At 75.4% G+C, this 21,942-nt stretch overlaps 3 protein-coding genes and 1 non-coding gene across 8 annotated transcripts; 3 read left to right on the plus strand and 1 right to left on the minus strand.

Moving 5' to 3' along the window:
• Window positions 1-1,262: 1,262 nt before the first annotated feature.
• On the plus strand, window positions 1,263-7,209 carry WDR18 (WD repeat domain 18). Its single transcript, XM_051841861.3, has 10 exons — window positions 1,263-1,481; window positions 2,396-2,506; window positions 2,896-3,029; window positions 3,105-3,246; window positions 4,748-4,891; window positions 5,315-5,379; window positions 5,464-5,588; window positions 5,906-6,072; window positions 6,815-6,883; window positions 6,976-7,209. The coding sequence occupies exons 1-10, from the start codon at window positions 1,272-1,274 to the stop codon at window positions 7,105-7,107; spliced, it is 1,299 nt and encodes a 432-aa protein (XP_051697821.3). The 5' UTR covers window positions 1,263-1,271; the 3' UTR covers window positions 7,108-7,209.
• Window positions 7,210-7,649: 440 nt separating this feature from the next.
• GRIN3B (glutamate ionotropic receptor NMDA type subunit 3B) lies at window positions 7,650-14,534 on the plus strand. Of its 2 annotated transcripts, XM_070058449.2 has the most exons (10): window positions 7,650-9,205; window positions 10,107-10,699; window positions 10,785-11,282; window positions 11,427-11,823; window positions 12,697-12,842; window positions 13,331-13,446; window positions 13,514-13,665; window positions 13,755-13,919; window positions 14,002-14,069; window positions 14,153-14,534. In XM_070058449.2, exons 1-10 carry the CDS (start codon window positions 8,780-8,782, stop codon window positions 14,502-14,504), a joined length of 2,913 nt encoding a protein of 970 aa, XP_069914550.2. In that variant the 5' UTR covers window positions 7,650-8,779; the 3' UTR covers window positions 14,505-14,534. The 2 variants fall into 2 exon arrangements, with proteins under 2 accessions (XP_069914550.2, XP_051697818.3); XM_051841858.3 differs by having other exon boundaries at window positions 10,785-11,823.
• Window positions 14,535-14,571: 37 nt separating this feature from the next.
• TMEM259 (transmembrane protein 259) lies at window positions 14,572-21,242 on the minus strand. 4 transcript variants are annotated; one of them, XM_070058451.2, is made up of 11 exons: window positions 20,837-21,242; window positions 18,874-19,137; window positions 18,442-18,538; window positions 17,701-17,811; window positions 17,503-17,625; window positions 16,924-17,024; window positions 16,647-16,704; window positions 16,485-16,517; window positions 16,272-16,404; window positions 15,789-15,888; window positions 14,572-15,661 (listed from the first exon to the last, which is right to left on the minus strand). In XM_070058451.2, the coding sequence occupies exons 1-11, from the start codon at window positions 21,059-21,061 to the stop codon at window positions 15,137-15,139; spliced, it is 1,770 nt and encodes a 589-aa protein (XP_069914552.2). In that variant the 5' UTR covers window positions 21,062-21,242; the 3' UTR covers window positions 14,572-15,136. The 4 variants fall into 4 exon arrangements, with proteins under 4 accessions (XP_069914552.2, XP_051697823.2, XP_051697824.2 ...); XM_051841863.3 differs by having other exon boundaries at window positions 16,485-16,568; XM_051841864.3 differs by having other exon boundaries at window positions 16,485-16,568; window positions 18,874-18,981; window positions 20,837-21,236.
• Window positions 21,243-21,581: 339 nt separating this feature from the next.
• On the plus strand, window positions 21,582-21,688 carry LOC127489912 (U6 spliceosomal RNA). The gene has a single exon (XR_007917761.3). It is a non-coding gene; the product is annotated as a U6 spliceosomal RNA (small nuclear RNA).
• Window positions 21,689-21,942: the final 254 nt, after the last annotated feature.

The raw sequence follows: 21,942 nt of genomic DNA on the forward strand, positions 1-21,942 counted from the left end.
GGCTGCAGGTGCCCCTCGCCGGCCACCCTGGGCACGGCGCGCGGAGGCGGCTCCAGCTGCCGGACGCCGGGCGCGGGACAGCAGTGCAAGGGGGCGGCGGGGAGGGGGCCCAGCGAAGCCCCCGGGGTGTGGACTTTGTCCAGCTGCCCGGCACAACTGGTCCGTCCTCATTCCAGGGACCGGGCTGGGGGCGGGGCGACCTCTGACCTCCCGAGGCCGGCCAGGCCCGTCCCCGGGGACGCGGGGGTGGGGGCGCAGGGGCAGCTGGAGAGGCCAGTGCGGGGCGGGCGCAGCGCTCTCCCGCGTCCAGCCGCCGCCGGGCTTCTTGCGAAATGGGTGCCCGTGGCGCACAGCTGCCGGGCAGGCCCCAGGGTCCCGGAACCTGGGGAGGGAGACGTCCAGGCCGGAGGGGCCCAGCCGAGGACGGGGACCGGGGCGGGGCGGGGCGGGACCCCACCCGCCGCGCGCCGGGGAGCCACGGGACCCACCCCCGCGCCGGGGAGCCCCGAGTAGTGCCTCGACCCCACCCACTCCGCTCCCCGGGAAGACCCCGACAGAGCCCCGGGCTCCCGTGGGCATTTGGGGGCTCCCCCTCGCGGCTCCAGGTCTCTGTTTAAAAGCTGTCAATCACACTTCTCACGCAGTTTTAAAGCAACACCTGGGGAGGCTGGGAAACCGAATCCACCCAAAGCGCCCCCACTACCCCGCGGCGGGCCAGCCCCCCGGGGCCCCCGCCCCCGCCCCCGCCCCGCGGCCAGGTGGGCCGGGGCGCCCCAACCTCGCGGCCGGCGTCCAGGCGGCTCGCGCCTGCCCCCTGGCGGCCGAGCGGGGCGCCGCGCTCCTAGAAGGCGCTCGCTCCCACGACACGCGCGCCACGCCCGGGGGCGCCCCGCGGCCGGCGCGGGGGTCTGAGGGAAGCTCCGACCGCGAGGGGTCCACTGAGGCCCGCGAGGTCGGCCCTGTATTTTATTATTCGCACGTTATGAAGAACACACGCGCGAAAGGGACAGCGGCTCGGCCATCGGCCTACAAGGCCTGGGAAGAAGCGGCCAGGCGGGCCCTTCCCCGGCGCAGCGGCTCGGCCTCGACAGACAGCGCCAAGACCCCCGCGCGGGTCCAGCCGCCACGCCGGGCCGGAAAGCCCCCTCCTCCGGCCGGCCCCCTCGCCGGGGCAAGTGCGCATGCGCGCGCGCCGCTCTAGCCCGCTCGGCGCCGCCGGGCGCGCCTCGTTGGTGACGTCGCACATCCGGGGCGGTGGCAGCGGCGGCAACATGGCGGCGCCCATGGAGGTGGCCGTGTGTACGGACTCGGCGGCGCAGCTGTGGAGCTGCGTGGTGTGGGAGCTGCACTCGGGCGCCAACCTGCTCACGTACCGCGGCGGGCAGGCGGGGCCGCGCGGGCTGGCGCTGCTCAACGGCGAGTACCTGCTGGCGGCGCAGCTGGGCAAGAACTACATCAGCGCCTGGGAGGTGCAGCGCAAGGTGCGACGGCGCGGGCCGTGTCCGCAGCCGGGCGCGCGGGCCGGAGGCGGCGGGCGGCCGGCCGGCGGGGACAGCCCGCGCACGCCCTGGAGCGGGCTGGGGTCGCTTAGCCCGCCCTGCGCCTGCGCGGCTGGCCGGCGGCGGGTGGGCGCGCCCGGGCTTTGTGCGCACGCGCGCAGTGAGGGTGGGCTTGGGTCGGGACTGAGGGGCAGGGTCCCTGGGAAGCCGACTTCCCGGGCCCGCGCGCACCTAGGGGCTAGGGGGCGTGTCCGAGAGGCGGAAGCTGCGCGGAGCGTGGGGGTCCGAGGAGGAGGGGGCAGCCCTCGGCCACAGGGGTCCGCCTGAGGGCCAGTCCAGGAGCCCCCGGAAACAGCCGGCCCTTGCCATCCGGGCGCGCCGCGCCCCCTCCTCGAAGTGCAGCCCCAGCGCCGCCTGCTGCGCCCCGCCCCCGTGCCGTCTTCCCATTTGTTGGTTGGGTTAGCGGCAGAGAGAGAGAGGTCTTGCATCCGCGGGTTCACTCCCCAAGTGGCCGCAGCTGGGCACCAGGAGCTCCGTCCAGGTCTCCCAAGTGGGTGCAGAGGGCCACGCACCTGGGCCGTCTGCTGCTGCCTTCCCAGCTGTGTGAGCAGGGAGCCGGGTCGGAAGTGCAGCAGCCGGGACTCGAACTGGTGCCCCAATGGGATGCCCGCTCTGCAGACGGCGGCGTTGCCCGCTGGGCCCCAGCGCGGGCCCCAGCGGTGTCCCCACTCCAGAGGGGTCAGGAGCTGGGCCTCACGACAGGCAGGACCTGGGCGCGGGCACCTGGCCCCTCGCCCGGGAAGCAGCCCCCACCCGCAGCCCCTGGCTGAGCCCGAGCTGGGCCCCGCCCACGCCGGTGCGGCTCCCCGCCCACCCCACGCCCCCTCGTGTCCTAGGACCAGCTCCAGCAGAAGATCATGTGTCCCGGGCCCGTCACCTGCCTGGCCACGTCGCCCAACGGCCTCTACGTCCTCGCGGGCATCGCGGAAAGCATATACCTGTGGGAGGTAGGGACACGGGGCTCCCACGCGAGACGCCTGCCCGGGGCGGCCCTGGGGCGCCCGCAGGGGTGAGCCCAGTGCGGCGGGGCAGCGGGGACGGCTGCGGGCGCCCTCGAGGTCCGAGCGGCCTCTCGCTGGCCCTGATGGGGCTGAGCCGGCCTGGGCCTGCGGGTGCGGCTCTGTCTCCGTGGTCGCTCGGGGCCCATCCGGGTGCACCTGCTCCGGGCCTGGCCGCGTCTCCCGCCAGGTGCTCCCGTCGGCGGCCCCGGCCTGGATCGGGCCCTACTGAGGGCTCGCTGACCCAGGAGGCCTGGCCGCCGGGTACGTGGGACTTGAATGGGGTGGCCCCCGCGTGGTCTCGCGGCAGCCCCCGGCCCCGCCCCTGCCCCTCCCAGGTGTGCACCGGGAACCTGCTGGTCATCCTGAGCCGCCACTACCAGGACGTCTCGTGCCTGAAGTTCACGGGCGACAGCGGCCACTTCCTGTCGGGCGGCAAGGACTGCCTGGTGCTGGCCTGGAGCCTCTGCAGGTAGCGCCGCCCCCGCCCCCGGCACAGGCGGAGGCGCCGGCCCGGGCTCCCCGCTGAGTGCCGCCCCGCCCCCAGCGTGCTGCAGGTGGACCCCACGAGGATCCCGGCCCCCCGGCACGTGTGGTCTCGCCACACCCTGCCCATCACAGACTTGCACTGCGGCTGCGGGGGCCCCCTGGCCCGGGTGGCCACCTCCTCGCTGGACCAGACAGTGAAGGTAGCGCCCGCCCCAATGGCCGTGACGCCTCCTCCCCCGCGGGGACCAGGCAGGGGGTGTGGGCTTGGCCTGGGGGGTGGCTGCTGTGGGTGCTGCTCCCCTCCCCCTCCCCGTGCCCCCAGCTGTGGGAGCCCCGCCCACCTCTGCCCCAGCTCTGGGAGCCCCGCCCCCACCCCGCCCACCCCTGTGCCCAGCTCTGGGAGACCCGCCCCCACCCCCGCCCACCCCTGTGCCCCAGCTCTGGGAGCCCCGTCCCCACCCCCGCCCACCCCTGTGCCCCAGCTCTGGGAGCCCCGCCCACCCCTGTGCCCCCAGCTCTGGGAGCCCCGCCCCCACCCCGCCCACCCCTGTGCCCCAGCTCTGGGAGCCCCGCCCCTGTGCCCCCAGCTCTGGGAGCCCCGCCCCCACCCCCGCCCACCCCTGTGCCCCAGCTCTGGGAGCCCCGCCCCCACCCCCGCCCACCCCTGTGCCCCAGCTATGGGAACCCCGCCCCCACCCCCGCCCACCCCTGTGCCCCAGCTCTGGGAGACCCGCCCCCAGCCCGCCCACCCCTGTGCCCCAGCTATGGGAACCCCGCCCCCACCCCCGCCCACCCCTGTGCCCCAGCTCTGGGAGCCCCGTCCCCACCCCCGCCCGCCCCTGTGCCCCAGCTCTGGGAGCCCCGCCCCCACCCCCGCCCGCCCCTGTGCCCCAGCTCTGGGAGCCCCGCCCCCACCCCCGCCCACCCCTGTGCCCCAGCTCTGGGAGCCCCGCCCCCACCCCCGCCCACCCCTGTGCCCCAGCTCTGGGAGCCCCGCCCCCACCCCCGCCCACCCCTGTGCCCCAGCTCTGGGAGCCCCGCCCCCACCCCCGCCCACCCCTGTGCCCCAGCTCTGGGAGACCCGCCCCCAGCCCGCCCACCCCTGTGCGCCAGCTCTGGGAGCCCCGCCCCCACCCCCGCCCACCCCTGTGCCCCCAGCTCTGGGAGCCCCGCCCCCACCCCGCCCGCCCCTGTGCCCCAGCTCTGGGAGCCCCGTCCCCACCCCCGCCCACCCCTGTGCCCCAGCTGTGGGAGCCATGCCCCCACCCCGCCCACCCCTGTGCCCCAGCTCTGGGAGCCCTGTCCCCACCCTGCCCTGTGCCCCAGCTCTGGGAGCCCCGCCCCTGTGCCCCCAGCTCTGGGAGCCCCACCCCCACCCCCCCGCCCCTGTGTCCCAGCTCTGGGAGACCCGCCCCCACCCCGCCCACCCCTGTGCCCCAGCTGTGGGAGCCCCGCCCCCACCCCCGCCCACCCCTGTGCCCCAGCTCTGGGAGACCCGCCCCCAGCCCGCCCACCCCTGTGCGCCAGCTCTGGGAGCCCCGCCCCCACCCCCGCCCACCCCTGTGCCCCCAGCTCTGGGAGCCCCGCCCCCACCCCGCCCGCCCCTGTGCCCCAGCTCTGGGAGCCCCGTCCCCACCCCGCCCGCCCCTGTGCCCCAGCTGTGGGAGCCCCGTCCCCACCCCGCCCGCCCCTGTGCCCCAGCTGTGGGAGCTGTCCTCGGGGGAGCTGCTGCTGTCCGTGCTGTTCGACGTGGGCATCATGGCTGTCACCATGGACTTGGCCGAGCACCACATCTTCTGCGGAGGCAGCGATGGCTCCATCTTCCAGGTGGACCTCTGCACGTGGGTGAGTGGCCCTCTGCCCCGGGTGGGTGGCCCTCTGCCCCGGGTGAGTGGTTCTCTGCCCCGGGTGGGTGGCCCTCTGCCCCTGGGTGAGCGAGTGGGTGGCCCTCTGCCCCGGGTGGGTGGCCCTCTGCCCCTGGGTGAGTGGCCCTCTGCCCCGGGTGGGTGGCCCTCTGCCCCGGGTGGGTGGCCCTCTGCCCCTGGGTGAGTGGCCCTCTGCCCCGGGTGGGTGGCCCTCTGCCCCTGGGTGAGTGGCCCTCTGCCCCGGGTGGGTGGCCCTCTGCCCCTGGGTGGGTGGCCGCGGCCCTGCCCCTGGGTGGGTGGCCCTCTGCCCCGGGTGGGTGGCCCTCTGCCCCTGGGTGAGTGGCCCTCTGCCGCCGGGTGAGTGGCCGCGGCCCTGCCCCTCACCCCCTTCTCGGCCCCACAGCCCGGGCAGCGGGAGCAGAGCCTGCAGGCGGAGCAGGACCCCGGGAAGGTCTTCCGAGGGCACAGGTGGGCACCGCCCCGGGGTGCGGGCGTCGGCGCGGCCCCCCCCCCTGCTGAGCAGGGTCGCCACAGCTCGCGTGTGCCCCGCAGGAACCAGGTGACCTGCCTCTCGGTGTCCACGGACGGCAGCGTGCTGCTCTCGGGCTCCCACGACGAGAGCGTGCGCGTGTGGGACGTGCAGAGCAAGCAGTGCATCCGCACGGTGGCCCTCAAAGGTGGGGGCGGGGGCGGGCCGGGGGTGTGGCCTGGGGGCGGGGCCGCGGGTGGTGGGTGCCCAGTGGGAGGGGCGGGGGGCGGGGCGGGGGTGGGGGTGGGGCCGAGGGTGGTGGGTGCCCAGTGGGGGGCGGGGTGGAGGTGGGGGCGGGGCCGAGGGTGGTGGGTGCCCAGTGGGAGGGGCGGGATGGAAGTGGGGGCGGGGCCGAGGGTGGTGGGTGCCCAGCGGGAGGGGCGGGGCCGAGGGAAGGGGTGTCCCGCTGGGGGTGGGGCCCAGGGGCCGGCGGGGGCGGGGCCTGACTGCTGCCGCCGCCCCCAGGCCCCGTGACCAACGCCACCATCATGCCGGCGCCGGTCAGCATGCTCAGCTCCGACTTCCGGCCCAGCCTGCCACTGCCCTACTTCAACAAGCACCTGCTGGGCGCGGAGCACGGGGACGAGCCGCGCCGCGGGGGCCTCACCGTGCGCCTGGGCCTCCACCAGCAGGTGCGCGAGCGCCCGGGCCTCGCCTTCCCCCCTGGCCCCCACACTGCCCGGTCTGCAGAGGGCGGGGGTGCCTCTCCCAGGGTCCCCTGCGGATTCCGGGCCGGGTGGGTCCCGTCCTGCCGTGGGCCTGCCCATCCCCACCGGCCTTCAGGGGCCGGCCTGTGTCCTTGGCGTGTGACGTCACCGTCTGCTTGGCTCTGGACGCTGGCCGCCTGTCCCCGCACGTCCCCGCGCCGCAGGCTGATTCACAGCCGCAGGGCACCGTCTGCAGGACCCACGCCAGGAGCGGCGTGAGGCGGGGACACTGCAGGGACACTCGGAGGCCTGGGGGGGGGCTGGGCTGGCCACTGCGGGCGTGGGGGGGGACCCGCCTCCCAGCCGTGGCGCGGGTCAGGTCAGGGGCTCCCGAGGGCTCCTCTCCAGGCCTCCGGGCAGTGCTGCCCCTCCCAGCGTGGGCTCCCGGGAGGCCCCAGGGGCTGTCCGCCCCCCTGCAGCGCCCGGGCTTGGGAGGACGGGCAGGGCTCCAGGGCTCCAGGCCCAGACTGTCCAGGAGATGGACAGCCTCTCCTGCCTGAGCCCTGCCCGGGGCCTCCTTGTCCTTGGCCGGGCCTGGCCCAGGGACCCCGGGGCACGCTGGCAGCGTCCAGAGGGGCGGGGTCGGAGACGGAGCCCCCCGTGGTCGGCAGGGGGCAGCCCCTCCTGGGCGGCCTGAGGGGCGGGCTCAAGCTGCCCTCGCTTGCAGGGCTCCGAGCCCAGCTACCTGGACCGGACGGAGCAGCTGCAGGCGGTCATGTGCGGCACCATGGAGAAGGTGGGCGGGGCCTCTGGTGGGCGGGGCCGCGGGCGGCACAGGGGTGCGCGGTGGGGCGTCCATGCTGACCTGCGCGCCTGCCCCCCGCCCAGAGCGTGCTGGGCGGCCAGGACCGGCTGCGCGTGCGCGTGTCCGCGCTGGAGGACGAGGTGCGGAGCCTGCGCAAGATCAACCGCGACCTCTTCGACTTCTCCACGCGCATCATCACGCGGCCGGGCAAGTGAGGCGGGCAGCGGCCCCCCGGCCCCGGCTCCGCGCGTGCCCGCTGGGGTCCCGTGCCGCGTGCCCACTGGCGCTGCTTTTTGTAACAAAAGATGTGAAAACTCTGTCGGCCTCTGTCCTGTCCCTGCGTGGGGGGGCGGCCGAGCCCCGGGCGCCTCCTGGCCCGCGTGCCAGAGGCCACGGTGATCCAGGCGGCCGTGGGGAGGGGTCTTGCTGTCGGGAAAGCCGGTTGGGTCCAGCGGGCCTGGGGGCGCAGTGCCCGGCCCTCGGGGAGAAAGCGGGGCCTCTTGTCGTGCAACCCGTGTCCAGCGGGGTGACCCCTGGAAGCCCCTCCCGAGGGACGGCTGCTGTGTCCCCTCCACAGGCCCCGGAGGGCCCCACCCGTGGGGGCCACAGCTGGTTCTGGGGCCGGCCATGCCACGCCCGGGGAGGGCTGCGTGCCCCCACTTCCTGGGGATGCTGCCAGCCAGCGCCTGGAGCCCAGCCCAGCACCCAGAATCTTCCAGAAGGCTGCCCGCGACTGACAGCCCTGCCCAGTGGGTGATTTAGCGGGTGCGGTAATGACCGGCCGCGAGCCAGTACCGTTCCTGCTTTTAGGCTAATTCGTGTCCTGTCCCCGCTGGGGCTTGGCCTGGCGCTGGCGGCCGGGCTACCCCCCCCTTAGCCAGAAGGCCCACGGGGGTTCCGTCCAGCCGCTGGCCCACCTTGCGCTGCCGGGGCAGGGTGCCTGTTCTGGCCCAGGGGCTGCAGCCACGGGCCTGGGTCCCGCTGGTTCTGCCCAGGAACACGGCCCGGGATGGCCCAGCTGTCCTCGGCTTCCAGCCTGCAGGTGGTGCTAGGGCTCCCCTGGCTTCCTTGCCGGCCTGCCCAGGGCCAGTGCGCTGGGGGGACGGAGCCTGCGCCTCCCACTGCTGACCTCATCCTCGGCCCGGGGTGGGAGGGGCCCTCCGGGAGCAGGCGGGCGGTGGGGACGACGGCCGGGCCGCCCTGCTGGCTCTCGGCTTTGGTTTGCTCCGTGGGGTTTCGTCTGTGACCCTGGTGTGTGTGAAGAGGATCCACCGAGTGTAGACCGTTAGGGCCAAGTGTCCACGCTGCCTGAGGGGTCCTAGCAGCCCTGGCTTCCTGGCGCCCCCAGCCGGGGTGAGCCTGGCCCACCCGTGTCCATCTGGCGCCAAGGCTGCAGAGACCCGGTCCGCTGCCCTGCGCGAGTTCACAAGCCAGGAACTGCGAAGGTCGTGGAGGGGGCAGAAGTCAGCGCGGAGCCCCTGCTGTGCGCAGACGCCCCTGTGCCCAGAGCGGTGTGGACGGCCGCCCCCGGGGAGGGCCAGGAGGGGGCAGGGCTGTGCCAGGCGGGCGTCAGCCGTGGGTGTGGGTGGGAGAGGCGTCCTCAGCCCCAGGTGGCCTGGACGGGTCCTCCTGCCGGCTCCCTTCTGAGCAGGGGGCTGGCGTGGTCAGGGGTCGCGACGCTGGGGAGCGCGGATGGCCCCGGTGTCCTCGGGCAGAGCCAAGCAGGGAGGGGCCCGCGTGGCCGTCGGGGCGTGACCCTCCCTCCCCGCTCCGAGGCGGTGACGGCGGACGCGGGTTGGCGGAGGGGCCGGCAGGGGCGGGGAGCGAGCGTCTGGCCCGGGCGCGGTGGCTCCCGCAGCTGTGCCCGCGGCCAGCGGCAACTTTGCCATGGAGTTGGTGTGGACGCTGGGGCTCGCGCTGGCGCTGGCGCTGGGGCCTGCGCCCGCCGGGGGACACCCACAGCCGTGCGGCGTTCTGGCGCGCCTGGGGGGCTCCGTGCGCGTGGGCGCCCTTCTGCCCCGCGCGCCCACCGCCCGCGCCCGCGCCCGCGCCGCCCTGACCCGGGCCGTGCTGGCGGCGCGGCTGCCGCACAACCTGAGCCTGGAACTGGTGGCCGCGGCGCCCCCCGCCCGCGACCCCGCCTCGCTGGCCCGGGGCGTCTGCCAGGCGCTGTCGGCGCCCGGCGTGGCGGCCCTGCTCGCCTTCCCGGAGGCGCGGCCCGAGCTGCTGCAGCTGCACTTCCTGGCGACTGCCACCGGGACCCCCGTGCTCAGCGTGCTGCGGCGGGAGGCGCGCGCGCCCCTGGGCGCCCCGGTACGCGCGGACGCCCGCGTTCAGATGCGCGGGACCAGGACTCCCGGGGCGGGGGGCGCGGGGACGGGCGCCTGGACGCGAAAGGGGGGAGCTCCAGGGCGCAGGGGCCCGGCCGGGGCTGCCCGGGACCCTCTGCAGGGGTGCGGAACGCCGGTGAGACCAGGTCTTGGTGGTGGAGGGCGCCCCTCCCGACGGGACCCCCGCCGATTTCCAGCCCCAACCTCGCGGCTTTCCACACCCCCGCCACGGGTGTGTGCTGGGTTCCGCCGGCCTGGACCTGCCTCCTGGCGGACCCTCCCCTTCTCCCAGGGCCCCACAGCCCCTCGGTGTTGTTCTCTTCTTGGTCCCCTGGGGCCCTGGTTTCCGGAGGAGTGGGCACTGGCAGGGCTGAGGTCGGAGTCCGCTGGGTCAGAGGGAGACCCCCTAGGGCCAGCACCAGCCCGCGGCCTCTCTCTTCCACACCTGCCTGGGAGCCTCCTGCAGGAGGACGCTAGCATTGGAAGCAGCATGGGGTCGCATTGACCCTGCTCTGGGGTCCCCCCACCCCCGCCCCTGCAGGACCGAAACCCCGGGCTGTGGCGCCCTCTGCTGCCAGCTTCCAGAGCTGCAGGGAGCCTGGCCCCAGACACCCTGCCCACCTCAGGTGTCTGGCCAAGCGCTCGTCCTTATTACGCTAAGAGCAATGCTGGAGAACTTTCCAGAAGCCGGCTTGCCCGGCCCAGGAGCCTTAGGAGGGAGCAGGCTGGCCACGGCCCTGGGGGAGCTCGGAGGGGAGTGGGGGTCGGCCTGGAGGGAGACGGGGTGCCAAGTGGGAAAGCAACGCAGTAAGGGTGGCCAGGCCCCGGGAGGCAGAGACGGGGGGCGGGGCCACCGGCCCTCACTGCTGCCCCCTCGTCCCCAGACCCCGTTCCACCTGCAGCTGGACTGGGGCTGCCCACTGGACACCCTGCTGGAGGTCCTCGTGTCCGTGCTGCGGGCCCACTCCTGGGAGGACGTCGGCCTGGTGCTCTGCCGCGCCCGGGACCCCGCAGGTCTGCTGGCCCTCTGGACACGCTGGGCCGGCCGGGCACCCCGGCTCGTGCTGAACCTGGGCCGGCCTGACACCGGGGCTGCGGGGCTGCGGGCACGCCTGGCCCCGCTGGGGGCGCCGGTGGGCGCAGAAGGCCCAGTGCCCGTGGCCGTCCTGCTTGGCTGTGACGCGCCCCGTGCCCGCCGGGTGCTGGAGGCCGCGCCCCCGGGCCCCCGCTGGCTGCTGGGCACCCCACTGGCTGCGGAGGCCCTGCCCACCGCGGGCCTGCCGCCCGGGCTGCTGGCGCTGGGCGAGGTGGCCCGGCCCCCGCTAGAGGCCGCCATCCACGACGCCGTGGAGCTGGTGGCCCGGGCTCTGGGCAGCGCGGTCCTCGTGCGGCCGGAGCCCGCCCTGCACCCCGCCAAGCTCAGCTGTGAGGACCTGCAGGCAGCCGGGTCAGACTCCTGGGGGCGCTTCCTGGCCCGGTGAGTGGGACGTCGGCCGTGCCCGGTGCTGTGCGGTGGGGTTCTGAGGCCTGAGCATCCCCGCTGACCCCCACCCCGCCCGCAGGGTCCTGGCCAACACGTCTTTCCAGGGCCACACGGGGCCAGTGTGGGTGACCAGCACCTCCCGGGTGCACCTGTCTCGGCGATTCAAGGTGTGGAGCCTGCGCAGTGACCCGCTGGGCGCCCCGGCCTGGGCCACGCTGGGCAGCTGGCGGGACGGGCGGCTGGAGCTGGAGCCGGGCGCCGCCGCGGCCGCCGCGCGGCCCCCACCCCCGCCGGGGGCCCAGGCCCGGCCCAAGCTGCGCGTGGTGACGCTGGTGGAGCACCCCTTCGTGTTCGCCCGGGAGCCGGACGAGGACGGGCAGTGCCCGGCGGGGCAGCTGTGCCTGGACCCCCGCACCAGCGACTCGGCCGCCCTGGACGCGCTGTTCGCCGCGCTGGCCAACGGCTCGGCGCCGCGGAGCCTGCACAAGTGTTGCTACGGTTACTGCATCGACCTCCTGGAGCGGCTGGCGGAGGACGCGCCCTTCTCCTTCGAGCTGTACATCGTGGGGGACGGCAAGTACGGCGCCCTGCGGGGCGGCCGCTGGACCGGCCTGGTGGGCGACCTGCTGGCCGGCAGGGCCCACATGGCCGTCACCAGCTTCAGCATCAACTCGGCCCGCTCCCAGGTGGTGGACTTCACCAGCCCCTTCTTCTCCACCAGCCTGGGCATCCTGGTGCGGGCCCGCGACGCCGCCTCGCCCATCGGCGCCTTCATGTGGCCGCTGCACTGGTCCACGTGGCTGGGCGTGTTCGCCGCGCTGCACCTCACCGCGCTCTTCCTCACGCTGTACGAATGGCGCAGCCCCTACGGCCTCACGCCCCGCGGCCGCAACAGGACCACCGTGTTCTCCTACTCCTCCGCCCTCAACCTCTGCTACGCCATCCTGTTCGGCCGCACGGTGTCCAGCAAGACGCCCAAGTGCCCCACCGGCCGCTTTCTCATGAACCTCTGGGCCATCTTCTGCCTGCTCGTGCTGTCCAGCTACACGGCCAACCTGGCCGCCGCCATGGTGGGGGACAAGACCTTCGAGGAGCTGTCGGGCATCCACGACCCCAAGGTGGGCGAGACCCGGGCCGGGCCGGGCGGGGCGGGGCGGGGCCAGCCCGAGGCACAGCCAGGCTGGCGTGGGGCCGGGCGGGGGCGCTGGAGGGCTGGGCAGAGCCCTGCTGGGGGGCGCTCCGGTCCACATATTCTGTCCTTAAAGACTTATTAATCTGAAAGGCCGAGAGCTCTCCCACCTGCTGGTTCACTCCCCTAATGCCTGCAACAGCCAGCGTTGGGCCAGGCCGGAGCCACGAGCTCCATCCGGTCTCCCCCGTGGGTACGGGGTCCGAGCACTGAGGCCATCGTCCACTGCCTTCCCAGGTGCATTAGCAGGAGCTGGAGCACCAGGACTGGAGCCGGGGCCCGTGTTGGGTGCGGGGGTGGCACGCTGTGGCTTTGTCGTTTTGCCCGCCCCGTTTTTTTTTTTTTGTATGGAAATTTCCCGGTGCAGCACCGCCAGCCCCTGCCGCGCTCCCAAACCACCCGGCGGCTCCAGGCTGGCGTCGCCCCCGGCCCACCTCTCCCCTCCCTCGGATTTGCCGGACCTGGGCAGGCTCTGCTCCCCACGCTGCCCGCATCCGTGCAGGCCGTGGCGTCCCAGAGCTGGGCATCAGAACCCGCACACCGCGCCTTGCGCGTGGGAGCGCTCCGCAGCCCCGGGGTCGCGCCGGGCTGACGGCTGCGGCGCTGCGGGGTTGGGCCCGAGGGTGGCGGGCGCAAGGCCCTAGCGGTGCCGCCGCCCTTGCGGGAGTTCGGTCAGCAGGGTGCTGCACCTCCACGCGAGGATCGAGAGGCGCTGCCAGTGGGGGCCGCGCGGGGCGGGCGCCCGGGGCTCGCGCGTGGGGAGGGCGCGCGGCGCGAGTCCCCCCGCGGGCGTCCCCCGCAGCTGCACCACCCGGCCCAGGGCTTCCGCTTCGGCACGGTGTGGGAGAGCAGCGCCGAGGCCTACATCAAGAAGAGCTTCCCGGAGATGCACGCGCACATGCGGCGCCACAGCGCGCCCACCACGCCGCACGGCGTGGCCATGCTCACGTGAGGCGCGGGCCGGGCGGGGCGGGGCCGGGCGGGGCGGGGCCATGCTCACGTGAGGTGAGGGCGGGCGGGGCGGGGCCGGGGGCGTGGCCATGCTCACGTGAGGCCCGGGCGGGGCGGGGCCGGGCGTGGTCATGCTCACGTGAGGCGCGGGGCGGGGCGTGGCGTGGCCATGCTCACGTGAGGCGCGGGCCGGCGGGCGGGGCGGGGCCGGCCGGGGCGTGGCCATGCTCACGTGAGGTGCGGGCGGGGCGGGGCGTGGCCATGCTCACGTGAGGTGCGGGCGGGGCGGGGCGTGGCCATGCCCACGTGAGGCGTGGGCGGGGCCGGCCAGGCCGGGGCGTGGCCATGCTCACGTGAGGCGCGGGGCGGGGCGTGGCCATGCTCACGTGAGGCGGGGCGGGGCCGGGCGGGGCGTGGCCATGCTCACGTGAGGCGCGGGGCGGGGCCCGGCCGGCCGCCCCGCGCTGAGCCGTCGCGACCCGCAGGAGCGACCCCCCCCAGCTCAACGCCTTCATCATGGACAAGTCGCTGCTGGACTACGAGGTCTCCATCGACGCCGACTGCCGGCTGCTGACCGTGGGCAAGCCCTTCGCCATCGAGGGTGAGTCGCGGGGCGTGGCGGGGGCGCGCGGGGCGCGGGCGGTATCCCGAGCGGCCGCGTCCCGCAGGCTACGGCATCGGACTGCCGCGGAACTCGCCGCTCACCGCCAACCTGTCCGAGTTCATCAGCCGCTACAAGTCGTCGGGCTTCTTCGACCTGCTGCACGACAAGTGGTACCGGATGGTGCCGTGCGGGAAGCGCGTCTTCGCGGTGACGGAGGTGGGCCGGGCCCCGGGTGGGGGCGGGGTGGGCCGGGCGGGGCCGAGCGCACCCCCGCGAGGGCCCGCCTCCCGCCCGCCCGCCCGCAGACCCTGCAGATGGGCGTCTACCACTTCTCGGGGCTCTTCGTGCTGCTGTGCCTGGGCCTGGCCAGCGGCCTGCTCAGCGCCCTGGGCGAGCGCGCCTTCTTCCACCTGGTGCTGCCGCACATCCGCCGGAGCCCGCGGCTGCAGTACTGGCTGCACACCAGCCAGGTGGGCGCGGGCCGCGGGCCGCGGGGTGGCGGGTGGCGGGCCGCTCGGGCCCGGCGCCAGCAAGGCCTGTTCCGCATCTTAGAAGATCCACCGAGCCCTCAACACCGAGCCGCCGGAGGGGCCGGAGGAGCGGCCGGAGCCGGAGCCCAGGTAAAGACCCCCCCCAGCCCAGCCAGCCCGCCCCGCCCCGCCGCAGTGGGAGCCGCTGCCCAGCGCCGCCGTCCCGTCCCCAGCGGCCCCGAGGAGCAGCGGCAGGACGCACCCGCCGAGTCGGAGGGCACCGCGCGCTGGAAGCGCGTGCGCCGGGCGGCGGGCAAGGAGCGCCGCGTGCGCTTCCTGCTGGAGGCCGCCGCGCCCGACGCCGAGCCCGCGGGCCCCGCCTGGCCGAGCTCCAACGGCCGCCCGCCCCGCGCGCCGCGCCCCGGCGAGCTGCAGGCGCTGGAGCGGCACATCGAGGCGGTGCGGGAGCGGCTGCGCCAGGCCCTCCTGCGGCGCGGCGACCTCCTGGCCCAGCTCCGGGACGGCGCCCGCCACCGCCCGCTGCGCCTGCTGCAGGGCAGGGCGGCCCCCGCGGGGCCCCGGTGACGCCGGGCGCACGAGCCCTCCCCGGCCGCCGCCCGCCGCCCCGCCGGCACACACACAGGCGCAGAGCGGCGCTGTCCGGGGACAGTTTATTCTATATACAAACACAATTTTGTACACTGCAATTAAATAGAATGGAATGAGCGCTCCTCTGCATTCCTGACTGATTGGTTTGCCGCCCACCGCCCGCTGCACCGAGCAGGGCGGGAGCCTGGCGCCCGGGCCACCACCCCTGCTGTTGGCACCTGCACCCCCTCCCCGTGCCCGCAAGACGGGGAGGGGCCCGGGCGGGGAAGGCACTGCAGAGGGAGCACCAGGCGGATGCCCACCCCCGGCCGCCGCGGCGCGGCCCGGCTTTCCTCCACGGCTCACGTGCGCGTGCGCAGACCTGCCTGCCCTCAGGCCTCGGCTCCACCTCCACCAAGCCCCGCCCAGAACCACCGAGCCCCTCCCACCCCCTCCTCCGAGCCGGCACACACCTGGGGCAGAAGGCTGGCTTCCCGGCAAACCGGGCGAACCCCAAAACCAACCACAGCAGGCCGGGCAGGCAGAGGAAGGGGTGCGCCCCGGGGCTCCCACCCCCCCGGCTCCAGGGAGGCCGCCGGACCGAGGGTCGGTGTCGGCTGCAGGCAGGCTCAGGACGCGGCCTCGGAAGGCCCCTCCGCGGGGGCTGTGGGCACGGGGCTGGGGCCGCCCCCTGGGGCCGCCGCGGGGGCTGTGTCCGGCGCAGAGCCGCTCTGGGGGGCGCTGTCCGGGGGGGCGCTAGGGCTCGGGGGGCCGGGGGGCCGCCGCTCCAGGAGAGAGGCGCTCAGGCCCGAGAGGAAGGAGGCGTCCGTGATGATGGCCGCCGTCTCGGCCATCCAGCCCAGGTCGCCCCCGGCCGCGGCCGCCACGGAGGCCGCCACCGCCCCCAGGGAGCTGGGCGCCGAGGCCACAGGCCCAGGACCCCCGCTGGCCGCGGCCGCGCCAGGGCCCAGCGCCAGGGGCTGCGGGGCGGCGTCGGGGGCGGCGGGCGCGCCCGAGTTGTTGTTGAGGTCGTCAGGCAGGGCCGTGGGGGTCCCGGGGCCCAGGGGCGGGGTCCGCAGCAGCAGCTCCTGGATGCGGATCTGCTGCAGGATGGCCGGCAGCTCGTAGTGGTGGAAGAAGTAGATCATGGAATGCTGTGGGCGGAGCCAGGCGCAGGCTCAGGCCCCGCCCGCCCGTCCATCCGGGCGCAGGCGGGAGTCCCCCAGCCCCGCCCCCAGCCCCAGCGGCAGCAGGGAGGGGCAGCCCGGGCCTGGGCCTCACCTGGATGAAGAGCCAGGAGGTGACCAGGGCCAGGCTGCTGTACTGCCCGTTGAAGCGGTAGTGGTAGGCGTAGAACGCGAAGTGGTACAGGTAGAAGAACCTGCGGGGTGGGGGTGTGGCGTGAGCCGCCCTGGTGCCCGGCCCCGCCTAGCTCCCGCCCCCTGCCGCCCCCGCCTCCTGCGCCCTAGCCAGGTCCCCGTCCCCTCCCACAGAGGCCCCCCTCCCGCCCAGCTCCCGCCCCCTGCCCCCCCCCGCCCAGCTCCCCGCCCCCTGCCGCCCCCGCCTCTCCTGCACCTTAGCCAGGTCCCCGGCCCCTCCCTGACGCCCGCATCCCCCCCAGCCCCCGCCCCCTGCCGGCCCCGCCTCTCCCCCCTAGCTCCCCGGCCCCGCCCCCTGCCACCCCAATTCCCCTCCCCCGCCCAGTTCCCGGCCCCACCTCCCCCAACCCCGCCCCCTGCCCGGCCCCGCCCCGCCCGCCCTCACCGCAGCCAGTGGCGCTTGCTGGTGCTCGTGTGGCAGCAGATGGCGTCGTACTGGTCGGCCAGCCACACGATGAGGATGATGTAGAAGGCCGTGGTGGTGTCGTTGAAGAACTCGGACATGATGGCCTCCATCCCTGCGGGGACAGGGCGCGGGCTTGGCGCAGGGGGGCGGGGGGGGCGGGCCGGCCTGGGGGCGGGGCGGGCGGGGGCTCACCCACGAGGGCCAGGATGACCGTCAGCAGCGGCGCTGCGGGGAAGGCGATGGCCATGTTCATCTCCAGCATCTGCAGCAGGTCCACTGCGGGCACAGGGCGCGGGCGGGGCCCGGTGAGGGCGGGGGCGGCGCCCACCGCGCCCCCGCCCGGCCGAGACTCACCGATGAAGACGAAGATCTGGTGGTGCGAGTAGCGCAGCAGCATGGACACGCTCAGGGTCTGCGGGAGGGCGGGGCGTGAGGGGCGGCCGCGGTCCCCGCCCCGCCCCGCGCCCGGCCGCAGCATGGTCCCCCGCCCTGCCCACGGCTACAGCCGCCCCGCCCCGCCCCCGGCAGCCCCCGCTACAGCCGCCCCGCCCCGCCCCGCGCCCGGCTGCCGCCTGGTCCCCCGCCCCGCCCCGCCCACGGCTACAGCACCCCCCCCCCCCCCGGCACTCACGAAGATGACCATGATGACGAAGGCGGCCAGGTAGGACGTGCGCGCCATCCACATGCTGACGAAGCGGTAGTGCTCGCCCGACACCACGTTCCGCAGGAAGCCTGGGGGGTGGGGGCCATGAGCCGGCCCGTCCCTGCCTCGCCCCCAGGCCAGGCCCCACCCCCAGGCCAGGCCCCGCCCCGGCAGCCCCTGGCCCCGCCCCCCCAGTTCCCAGGCCAGCCCCGCCCCGGCCTCGCCCACCCCCACCCTGCCCCCCCACCCTTGTTCTCGTCCTCCGCCAGGCCCTTCACGCAGGCCCCGCCCCCGGCCCCGCCCCCCACCCCCCCCACCCCCGCCCCGCTCACCCTTGTTCTCGTCCTCCGCCAGGCCCTCCACGCAGGCCCAGCCCCGCCCCCGGCCCCGCCCACCCCACCCCCGCCCCGCTCACCCTTGTTCTCGTCCTCCGCCAGGCCCTTCACGCAGGCCCCGCCCACCCCACCCCGCCCCCCCTCACCCTTGTTCTCGTCCTCCGCCAGGCCCTTCACGCAGGCCCGGCCCCGCCCCCGGCCCCGCCCACCCCGCCCCCACACCCTCACTCACCCTTGTTCTCCTCGTCCTCCGCCAGGCCCTTCACGCTGGACATGAGGATGTCGTCGTAGCCCAGGAACTCGTCCAGCAGCAGGCGGCTGAAGCGGTCCCCGAAGCACTGGTCCCGCGTGGGGTCTGGGGGCGGGGCAGGGGCAGGTCAGCCGCGGGCGCCTCCCTCGGCCAGGCCCCCCCGCGCCCGCCCCCACTCACCGAGCGTGACCACCATGACCGGGATGCTGAGGCGCTGCCGCGTGGCCTGCGACAGCCGCAGGAAGCCGTACTCCAGGGAGTACTCCACGATGTACTCGTCCTGCGGCCACACTGCGGGGGAGTGGGCGGGGCGGTCAGCGCGGGAGGGAGAGAGTGGGCGGGGCGGTCAGCGCGGGGTGGGGGTCAGTGCAGGGGCGGTCAGCGCGGGGCGGGGGTCAGTGTTGGGGAGTGAGCGGGGCGGTCAGCGCGGGGTGGAGGTCAGTGCAGGGGTGGTCAGCACGGGGAGGGGGTCAGCGCGGGGGAGTGGGGGGGTGGTCAGCGCGGGGGAGTGGGCGGGGCGGTCAGCGCGGGGTGGGGGTCAGTGCAGGGGCGGTCAGCGCGGGGAGGGGGTCAGCGCGGGGGAGTGGGTGGGGCGGACAGCTTGGGGGAGTGGGCGGGGCGGTCAGCGCAGGAGGGAGAGAGTGGGCGGGGCGGTCAGCGCAGGAGGGAGAGAGTGGGCAGGCGGTCAGAGCGGGGCAGGGGTCAGTGCAGGGGCCATCAGCACGGGGCAGGGGTCAGTGCAGGGGCGGTCAGCGCGGGGCAGGGGTCAGTGCAGGGGCGGTCAGCGTGGGGAGGGGGTCAGTGCAGGGGCAGTCAGCGCGGGGAGGGGGTCCGCGCCGGCTGCCCAGGGCCCTGCTAGTAAGCTGGAGGTTCTGCTCCGGGACCCCCAGGCCCCAGAGCGGGTGGCCCGCGGCCCTGTACCTTTGGTGGGCGTCTCGGAGAAGGGGAACTCCTGGCTGTCGTTGGCCTCAGTGCCCCGCGGGGGCTTGAACGCCTTGGGCTCGATGTCCAGCTCAAACTGGGGAGGCGGAGCCAGAGTCAGGGCCCGCAGCAGCTCGGGCCTGCTGACCGCCCTGCGGGGACCCCACCCCGGCGCTGCCTCAGCCCCGGGGGTGGGCGCGTGGGGACAGCACCCAGGCCCCGACGGGAGGCCCTGGTCACGGCCGGCCCACGGCCCGCCCTCCCAGCACTGAGGCCGCCAGCCAGGGACATGGGGCCCCACAGCAGGCCCAGCCCTGGCCGGCCTCCGTTCTCGGCGCCCAGGCCCAGCCGACCCCTCCTCGTGGCCACTGGGGCGCTGGGAGGGCAGACCCCGCCCCCGGCAGGGGCCGCACGCCGGGCCTGGCGGCTCACCTGGACAGAGCTGTTCCCGAACATCTCCATGGTCAGCTCCTCGTCCTCGTCCTCCGGCTCCACGGCCAGCCCGGGGCAGCTCCCGGGGGCGCCGGCGCCGGCGCAGAACTGCAGGAAGACGGGCGCGCGGCTCGAGTTGTGCTGCACCTCCACGCGCAGCACGCCCTCCCGCGGCCAGCGGTCCCGCACGTGCTCCAGGCAGCTGATGGGCGAGCGGGAGAAGACGAAGTGGATGTAGGCCAGCACGAACAGCACGAACAGGGCCTGGGGGGACAGCGGGGTCAGCGCCGCGCAGCCGCGGGAGAGCCTGGGCTCGCCCCCGCACCGGCACCCCCCGCCGGCGTCCACCATGGCCACCCGCCCCCGCACACGGCTGGACCCGGGCCGGGCGTCTCCCCTGCGAGGGTCGTCCCGGCGCACGCGCCCCCAGCCGCCTCTGTCCACCTGGCTGGCCCGAGCGGGCAGTGCCGCCTGTCCCCGGCCAAAGACCTCGCCTGTCTCAACAGCTGGGCGCCCACATCCTGCTGTGGCCAGCCACACCCCTGCCGCCCCCACAGCACCTGGACACGGCCAGGCCCCCGGACGGCTGTGAAGCCAAGACGGACGGCAGTGGGCTGACCGGGACCTGCGGGACGGGCGGCCTTCAGGAGGCGGGAGCTGGGACCCGCCGTGGGTGTGGCCGGACGCCGCACGTCCTGGTCCTGGGCCGGCCACGACACGCCTCGCGGGTTCACAGGCGGCCAAGGCACAGCCACAGAGCTGCAGCAGTCCCCGGCCAGCAGCCTGGGCAGCAGGGCCTGCCGGGGAGGGCCTTGCCTCCTGCCTCCCCACCTGTCTCTGGGGTCGGAGTGACCCTGGACACGGCTCCAGGCCGCATCTCCCCGTGCGGGGAGGGTGCAGAGCGCCCAAGGCCCAGCCCCGGGACCCGCGGCCGGCACCCTGGGTCCCCCCGCCGCCGGCACCCTGGGTCCCCCCGCCGCAGCCTTCCCAGGAACCCCGCGGGGGTGCCCGCCACTCCCAACCACCACCGCCCACGTCCACGCCACCACGGGTCAGGGCCCTCACCCCGTGGCAGGTCAGGCCGCCTGGCCCAGGCACCTGCTCTGTGCCTTGAAGCCAGCAGAGGCCACGGCCGAGGCCAGCAGGGTGGTCTGAGGCCGCGTCCCCAGCGCCTGGCGCCGCGTGGACACCACGGGCAGGAAGCAAGGTGCTTCCGGAACTCGGGGCAGCGCCGCGGCCGGCAGGAGGAAGCAGGCCACCAAGCTGGCCCGACAGCCGGTGAGCTTCCAGCAACCACACGGCGCCCGGGGCCGGCCACTCCACGCCCACGGAGGGGCCCCGCGAGGCCCCGCGGCCCCCTCGGCCGCCGCAGACCCGGCTGTCCGGAGGGGGCGGCGGCCCGGCGTGCGGCGTCCGGCTCCAGGCCGGGGACGGGCGGCCGAGGCGAGGTCCAGGGGGCTCCCCCTCCCTCCCACCTGCGGCAGGCGGGGCGCAGGCCGCCCCCGGCACCCCTGCACCCCCGCACCCGCGGGCGGGGCGCTGATGAAAACCGCCCTGCCCACTTCCCCACTTCCCCTGGCCGGAGGGAAACCCGGAACACGGGCGGCCCCCGGAGCCGGGCGAGCTCCTTCCGCGACCCCCTCCAGGCCCCCCCAGAGCAGACCCGGGAGGGGCGGACCCCGGCCGGGGGGGGGGAGCCGGAGGCCTGGCGACCTCAGCTGTCACTTTCGCGGTGAGGCGCGGGCAGGGGCGGGGGAGGCCCCGGGGAGGGGACACCCCCACCGGGAGGCGGGCGCCGGACCCTCCAGGCTGGGGAAGGCGCACCAGAGTGGGGTCAAAGGTCGGCGGCAAGTGCGGGACTGGAACGGGTGAACTTTCCGGAGGGGGCGGGCGGCAGGTCCCCCGGCAGGCGGGTGGCCCGGGGGTCGGGGGTCGGGGGTCAGGGGTCGGGGGTCGCGGTCACCTTGAGCAGCACGAAGAACTCGAAGAGCCGGCGGAAGGCGGGCGGGAAGAGCCGCGAGTAGGTCACGGCCATCTTGAAGAAGAGCGCGTGGAACAGCCGGTCGCGCACGTTGATGAGCGGGTTGGGGTTGAGGTTGGGGGTGCGCGGCCCGCGCGCGGGGGCCGGGCCGCCGCCGCCGCCGTTGGGCCCGGGCCCCGGCGCTCCGGGAGCCGCGTGCTCCGACATGCCGTCCGGCGTCGCGCCCTAACGGCCCGCGGGTGCCCGGGGACGCCTCCCGGCCGCCATCGGCGCCCCTTCGCGCCGCTCACGGCCCCCCGGCCGCCGCCGCCATCTTCCGCCTCCTCCGGGCCGCGGCCCTGCTGACCAACGAGCCGCCGCGCACGGCCAGAGCAGCCTCGCTGCGCCCGCGGGGCACCCTGGGATGCCGGCGGCCCGACCGCGGAGGCCCCGCCCCCACGCTCCGCGGCCCGCCTCGGCGGAGCCCGGGGGCGTGGCTGCGCGTGGCACTGCTCGTTTGCATATTGCTTCCCAGGAGCCTTCGCGACCGAGAGGCCTCGTTTGAATTGTAACATTATGGGTAGTTTTAGGCTTAGATGTGACTCAAAGTAAGTAAGGGTACAGAAATTGTCTTTTTCTGTAGAACACGAAGGTACTATGCTCTGTGCGAAACTATACCAAAGGTACCCTAAATGTAAAGTAATTTTATTAGTGATCTTTAAATACTAGCGGCAGGAAGGGCTCGTTCGTGCTCGCTTCGGCAGCACATATACTAAAATTGGAACGATACAGAGAAGATTAGCATGGCCCCTGCGCAAGGATGACACGCAAATTCGTGAAGCGTTCCATATTTTTTTGCCCAAGCTCAGTGGGGGTCGCCGGGGGTCGCGGGGTGTCCTGACGTCACGCCCCGCGGTCGGCAGAGCCGGAGGCTCCCGCCCGGCTCCGCACCTCCCATCGGCCTCACCGAAGGAGCCGCGCGCCGCCTTGCGGGCTCACACCGCACCTGGTCCCCGCAGCTCTCCGGCCCCGGTCAGGGCTGCGCCCGCGACCCCGCCCGCCCCTGGCGCGCCTCCGTGCTCGCTCGGCCCCCGCCGCCGCGCCCCGGT

This window comes from Oryctolagus cuniculus, chromosome 16, assembly GCF_051225735.1.
Source record: "Oryctolagus cuniculus isolate XC-2025 breed Fujian yellow rabbit chromosome 16, ASM5122573v1, whole genome shotgun sequence".
Taxonomy (NCBI): Eukaryota; Metazoa; Chordata; class Mammalia; order Lagomorpha; family Leporidae; genus Oryctolagus; species Oryctolagus cuniculus.